Consider the following 7,500-nt stretch of genomic DNA (forward strand, 5'->3'; position numbering starts at 1 on the left):
GTATATACTGTAAAAAATAATAGTTTAAACTTAAAATTATTTGTTACCTTGCTGACTATATACATGTATATTTAAAAAAAAAAAAAAGGAATTCCTAAAATTAAAGAAATGTTATACTGGGTAATATTTTTTATTTAATAGTTTTTATTGAAACAAAAATATTTATTTTATTTGTATGTTTTTGTTTTAATTATTACATTGTATCACACTGTCACCCCAAAAGGTATTTGGACACTTAGACCACACTGAAAAATGTATGAATATCACTGCTTTAGATAACAAAACATTTATTTCAAAGACGACATTTTACATTCAACAAGAACAAATTCACATTTCTTATTTTCATGCTCCTGTTTTCATATTTTATTTACAGTATATAAACATAGCAATAACGAATGCCAAAAACGAAGCCCCTCGGCCTCTCCATTGAACATTCCTGTTTTGTTGGAAATAAGCTGAAATCAAACATACCACACATAAAACGCCTGCATCATGTGTCTTTAACAAGAGATATGACCAAGGCTGTTAGATGCTTGTTTTGACTAACGCAGCCAGTGATACCAAACATCTGCTCTCTTTGCAGGAGAAATATTTATAAAGGCACAGACTGCAAAAAGAAAGGCCTACACAAATATAAAAAAATGCTTGATTAGTTCCACATTCGGGGCTTGTGCACTCATGCAGACAACTCAAAGGAAGCTGACAGAAAACGAAAGATCAGCTTGGGACTCTGTTCTAATGCGAGAGTAAACGCTGTGAGGAATCATAGGTAGACGGGAATCCAGAGCTCACTCTTTCAGTGACACTGGCAGCACATTTGCAGAAGACCTGTCGTATTACTGTCTAACTTGATCTTGAGGTGGAACGACGTGAAATCAGGAAGCGTTTTGTTCGACAGCATTTTTGAGGTCATGTTCATGAATGCATCCGTTTGCTGCCAGAAACTTACAGTACACCAACATCAATGTTTACGTACTGAAAACACACCGTCCTGTTGTGATCAACTCCAGTCCTCAAGAGGGCGATAGAGTTACCTTCATATCACACAGTTTGTGCCGTTAAACTGGACACATCAGGTACCTAGATATTATTAACTTGCTCAACAAGATACTTTTGACCTTAGCCTGAAAGAGAAAGCCTTTAGACAGTTTACTCCCAGTATAGCGCTCCTTGCCGCATACTTGTTGTATTGCACTGTAAATAAAGTGGGCAGTTCGAAGGCTGTGACGGTCGAAGCGAGCATTGTTAAGTGGGACAGTCTAGCATACTTAGGATTGATCTTCACAACCTGTCTAAACCTGTTCACCTTGGTCCATTAATGCACATTAAACTATATAAAGCATAAGCAGCGTTAAAGTAATGCATTACAATATTGCGTTAATCCCTAAAAAAGTAACTAATTGTGTTACTTAGTTACTTTTTATGGAAAGTAATGTGTTACGTTACTTTTTCTCATCTGGGAAGTGCTTGCTTGTTTGTTTTTAATGTAAAAAAGTTAAATTTTTGGCAAATGAAAAAGCCTTTTCACAGCAAAAGTGAAATGAATGCGCCTCAGGCTGAAGGAAATGTAAATTCACGTCTGTACAGTAGAGGGCGCAGCTCAAACAAACTGCATGAAGAATATGACGCAGGAGAAGAAAGTTCAACACTATTCAGCAATAACTACAATTAAACACGTTATGTTTATCTAAAGTCATATTTGCTTAGTATGTTTGAATTGGATAGTTGAAAATCAGGAGCAAAGACACTGTTTAATAAAATGCGATTAAATACGTAAAGGATATTTGTTATTTAACAGTTTTAGTTATTGCAGGTTTGCATCATATTCTGAGTTTGCATTTCATTTTATTAATTTTGAGGAATACTGGATCAGTTTTTGTGCAGGTGAGATGAGCAAATTCATGAAGTACAGTAAGATCATGTTCATACCTCTGCATTTATGCCTGATTTCTGTCACCATGGCAACACCAGAGCTGTCAGTCAATACATGGAAACAAAGTAACTGGCTTTTCTTATTTAAAAAAGTAACTCAGACATTTTCTTGTAAATTAAAAAGTGTGTTAATTTACTAGTTACTTGAAAAAAGTAATCTGATTACGTAATTCGTGTTACTTGTAGTGCGTTACCCCCAACACTGTATCTAAGTCACTGGATATTAAAGTGTTTGTTTTTGTAGCATTAGATATTCAATTAAGTTGAAACCTATCTGGCATTTTCTGTCAAAAAAATCCCCACATTACTGGCAAGTAATGAATCTTGGGATAGTCTGTGTCGCGAAGGATCCATCTGTTGAGTCCTTCATGGCCTGGGAAACAAAGGATGCGTTTTGAGGCTGCATTCGGGCCTAAATCTCTGCAACAACACTTGAGAGAAACCTTGAGAAGTTCATATTCAACCAATGCCAAGATATGCATTCATATTAGTGCTGTCAAACGATTAATCGCGATTAATCGCATCCGAAATAAAGGTTTTTGTTTACGTAATATATGTGTGTGAACTGTGTATATTTATTATGTATATATAAATAGACACACATGCAATTTAAGAAAAATATGTTATGTTTATACATTTAAAATATTTATATATAATATCAATTATATTAATATAAATATATACATGGAAATATTTTCTAAATATATACTGTACCTGTATGTGTGTGTGTATTTATATGTACATAATAAATATACACAGTATACACACATATATTACATAAACAAAAACTTTTATTTTGGATGCGATTAATCGTGATTAACTGTTTGACACAAAAACTTTTATTTTGGATGCGATTAATCGTTTGACAGCACTAATTCATATATTTATGTAGTAATGCTTACAGCCAGTGTTGTAGAACTCGAGTTCAGACAAGACCGAACTCAGACTCAAGTCCGAAACCTTATTTTCTGGAGGATTTGGACTCATGGACTAGCCGTAGAAAATATTCTCTTGGCTCAGATTTTGTCCAGACTCGAGTACTTACACACAGTTAGTTAGCGGAGACAGCTGTTACGCATGAGCTTCTCTCAGGGTGTTTGGTTCGATTAAAACGAACTCTGGTGCGATTGTTAGTGCAGTTCGTTTGAGTAAGTGTGAACGCTGCGATCCGAACCCTGGTGTGCACGAGACTGCTAAAAAGATGAGTCTCGGTCCGCTTCCAAACGGATCCTGGTGCGGTTCAAATGAAATATGAACTCAACATGGACCAAATACTTCTAAACGAACCAAAAACAGAATGTAATGACAAGATGCGATGCTATGCGACATGATTTGACGACGCAGAACAAGCGGTGTATCCAAAACAAAATGAGTAGAGGACAAACGTGGAGCAACGAGGAGGTAAAGTGCCTTTTATGAGCTCTTCGTGAGTTCGCATGTGGTAAAGATAAAATCATATGTACACTCAACAATGAGCACGCTTAGTCCAGCAGACGGCATTAGCTGTGTTCGACTTAAAGCAGCGCTGAGCAGAGTAATCGGTTAATGGGTGCTTTGAGCGCCGCTTTAAGTCGAACACACCTTTTGTTTGGTGTGTTTAATGAGTTCCGTCACAAAATATACGTCATTCAACCCGACCAATCAGGTTGTGAATGTGTGACAATGCCTTTAGGTTCGCTGTCAGAAATGCCAGTGTGAACACTACGTGGACCAGGAGCAAATGTATTGTTTTCTTTTTTTGATCCGGACCAAACGAACCAAGAGAACCGAACTAGTGTGATCGCACCCTTACTTTTATAGAAGATTTCGTAACGCACACTCGGTGTTGGGGAGTAACTAGCTACAAAATAAATGTAACTGTAAGCAGTTACAGTTACTGAGAAAAAAAAAGTGTTATTAAATTACAGTTACTTATGAAAATGTCAAAGATTACAAAGGAGGTTACATTAGATTTTTTTCACACATAGAGATTTAATTGATTTCTTTCCCAAGTTGCTCTAAGTATGAGACACCGATTTTTCAGGAGTTTAGTACACATGCTTATTCCATAACTGTTTTATTTCCTATTTGGGTTTATGTATATGCTTTATTTTTTTAAGATGAACTGCTTTTTCCAAAGCCATTGTTCGATTCCAGTGTTTCCTGTCATAGCTATGCAAAGATTTGATTTCAAAAACAGAATTATATGTGACCCTGCAGCACAAAAGCAGTCTTAAGTCTCTGGGGTATATTTGTAGCAATAGCCAACAATACATTGTATGGGTCACAATTATCCATTTTTCTTTTATGCCAAAAATCATTAGAATATTAAGTAAAGAACATGTTCCATGAAGATATTTTGTAAATTTACTACTGTAAATATATCAAAACTTAATTTCTGATTAGTAATATGCATTGCTAAGAACTTCATTTGCACGACTTTAAAGATGATTTTCTCAATATTTTGATATTTTTGCACCCTCAGATTCCAGATTTTCAAATAGTTGTATCTCGACCAAATATTATCCTATCCTAACAAACCATACATCAATGGAAAGCTTATTTATTCAGCTTTCAGATGATGTTTAAATCCCAATCTCAAAAAACTGACACTTGTGACTGGTTTTGTGCTCCAGGGTCACATATCTATTAAACCAGTTCTTGTTATGGTTTTAAATCGGTATTCAACCTCAGAACGATCCCAAAGTAAGTCTGATTTTGTGGTAGCGGTGCTTTAAAATTAAATTATTATAATCTTAATCCAAGTGACGAAGGATTTTGAAAGCCTGACAGTAATCAGCGTTGATCACTACTGTGAAGTTAACCCAGCCTGCTTTACATGTTTCAGAATGATTCAAACAGTTCAAAAAATTCATTATAAATGTAGAAAAGTAATCAAAAATTATCAAATGTAATCAGTTACTTTAATAAAGTAATAGAAATAGTTACACTACTTGTTACATTTCATGTAGGGTAGCTTGTAATCTAAGTAAGCTTCCCATCACTTTGTTCTGGTTCACAGCCATTCGTTATTCACGACATGAAGTCTCTGCTGGAAGGCGAGCAGATGATCAACAGCAGGCAGATGCCGGCGCAGGAGCTCCGCAGGGCCGAGATGAGCGTCATGCACGAGGTGGAGCTCCGCTTCTTCCACAGCTGCCAGTCGCGCTCGGCCGAAGCCGTCAGCGAGGTCACCGAGTTCGCCAAGAGCATCCCGGGCTTCGTCAGCCTGGACCTCAACGACCAGGTGACGCTGCTGAAGTACGGCGTCATCGAAGTCCTCATCATCATGATAGCGCCGCTCATGAACAAAGACGGCATGCTCATCTCCTACGGCCAGATCTTCATGACCCGCGAGTTCCTCAAGAGCCTGCGCAAGCCCTTCTGCGAGATGATGGAGCCCAAGTTTGAGTTCTCCGTCAGGTTCAACACGCTGGAGCTGGACGACAGCGACATGGCTCTGTTCCTGGCCGTCATCATCTTGAGCGGAGGTGGGTCTCGCTTCCAGAACAAACCCCCTCTTTAGCTTGCATCAGTCAGCCGATGCTAAGACTAACCTCAGGTCCAACCACAAGCTGTGACTCACCATATCATCTCCGCTCAGCTTAAACCAGACTCTTGTGATCTGAGCTGTCGCCAGCTTGCGTCATACCTCCGTTTTTGGCTCGTTATCACTATAGTTGTTTAATTCACAGTTCTGCAGGAACCAGTGCAGTTATCGTTTAGTTTTATTGGTCAGAGATGCATTAAAATGCCAACTTTGAAACTTTGTTGATGCAAACACATGATAAAATACTCTGTGTGAAAATTAACTTAAGACTCTAAAAGAACATCAGACAACAGGTGAATCTCAAAAACGTGCAAGAAAAGACTGGGCCATGAAGAAAATGAAGCCCTATTGATTTATTCTTTTTTTATTTGCAGTTTTTTTTCAACTGCTTACACACTAAATCTTTACTCGTCACATAGTTTCTGAAAGCTGACACTCAAACAGCAGAAGCACACCCCAAATCTGCAAAACCACACACTAATTCTCAGCCTTTGACTCGGTTTTCAATTTCATAAAACACTTTTCGCAAAACAGCACACAAATCTAACAGCAATTAATATTATGGCAAAGGTGTTTGCAAATGTTTGCTTTTGATATTTTGAAAGCAGTGCTTCATTTTGCGAGAGATGTGAGGAATTTAGCATTTTGTGTGCAGTTCTTGGATTTGTGTGTAAAGTTTTGAAAAAGAAGACAAAGTTTTGAAAATGTGTATGCAGTTGAAAAAAACTGTAATTAAGTTTTTTTTTCATTGTGACATTATTTTTATTAATAATTATAATCTTTAAATTATAAACAACATTTGTAAAATTGTAAAAAAATAAACATAAATGTACATATAAATTGCGCTAACTTTTGGACTAAATTTAATTTATGGTAATTATTAAAAAATAAAATCCTGGTGAATTATTTTTATGATTATACAATAACAAAAATTTAGTGTTTTTTTACTGTTTTTAATGTGATGTTTTTATCACAATAATGAGAAAATGGGAAAGGGATGTTGATTATCATCATTATTATTACTTTTTAATTTTCTTTTCTTTCTGTTTCTGTGCTTAAATATGACTGGAAACCCTGAAACTCTTCGTGAGATTCACCTGAACAAATCTATAGGAAAAGCTCAGTTTGCTCTGTAATAATTCCCAGTGAAATGAACCGCTGTCTCAAACCGTTTCTCGTCTGGTAGATCGACCGGGTCTGCTGAACGTCAAGCCCATCGAGGACCTGCAGGAGACGGTTCTTCATGCTCTGGAGCTGCAGCTGAAGACGAGCCATCCCGACTCCCTGCAGCTGTTCGCCAAAGTGCTGCAGAAGATGACGGACCTCCGGCAGCTGGTGACCGATCACGTGCAGCTGATCCAGCTACTGAAGGAGACCGAGGTGGACTGGTGCTTGCACCCGCTGCTGCAGGAGATCATGAGGGACTTGTACTAGTCTGTGTCTGACAGATTCTGAGCTCGCTGTACTGCTCTGATCTAGTCCTGGTGTGTTTGCACTGAAAAACCTTCATCAGCAGACACACTATCAGATTCCTCTCTGGCTTTCTGGTTTAAGAGGGCAGTACCACTGTGAAAACTTTTCACCAGCTGATTTCAAACCGCACTTGTGTTTGTGCATTCATAGGCCTTACAGATAAAGCCATGGACATAAACGTGACACTCCTTATTTCATCTTTAAAAATGACATAAAACAGAGGTGTGCAGAAGTCTTGAAACCACACTGCAAGTTAGGAGGTTTTTTAAACCTGGAAATAAACATTTGAGTAAAAAAAGATAAAGGTAAGACAAAAATAATGCAAGATTTTTCTAGGTAACTATGCAAATAAATTTAGATATAAAATTCACCATGTTGAATCCCTTTATAGAGACTTTTTTTTTTTTTTGCTTCAAATGCTCTTTGGGGCATATTAAGTCATGCAGCATTTTCAAATTATTTCTGATGAATATTTTATATATGTCATAATACAATATAATTTATAATATATATACTGTACATATATATATATGCTAGTTTAACATGGTGATTGTCACTATTTTATA

The 7,500-nt window shown here is 37.0% G+C and overlaps 1 protein-coding gene across 1 annotated transcript in view; it reads left to right on the forward strand.

Moving 5' to 3' along the window:
* The window catches only part of LOC107667870 (peroxisome proliferator-activated receptor gamma-like), a 33,269-nt gene extending 25,893 nt beyond the window's left edge, over window positions 1–7,376 (forward strand). Inside the window, exons 6-7 of the mRNA XM_016459599.1 lie at window positions 4,934–5,402; window positions 6,648–7,376. Coding sequence (XP_016315085.1) covers window positions 4,934–5,402; window positions 6,648–6,895 — 717 coding nt within the window. The 3' untranslated portion in view covers window positions 6,896–7,376. The remainder of the gene's footprint in view (window positions 1–4,933; window positions 5,403–6,647) is intronic.
* Window positions 7,377–7,500: the final 124 nt, after the last annotated feature.

Source organism: Sinocyclocheilus anshuiensis, unplaced genomic scaffold (assembly GCF_001515605.1).
Source record: "Sinocyclocheilus anshuiensis isolate Anshui unplaced genomic scaffold, SAMN03320099.WGS_v1.1 scaffold2615, whole genome shotgun sequence".
NCBI lineage: Eukaryota > Metazoa > Chordata > Actinopteri > Cypriniformes > Cyprinidae > Sinocyclocheilus > Sinocyclocheilus anshuiensis.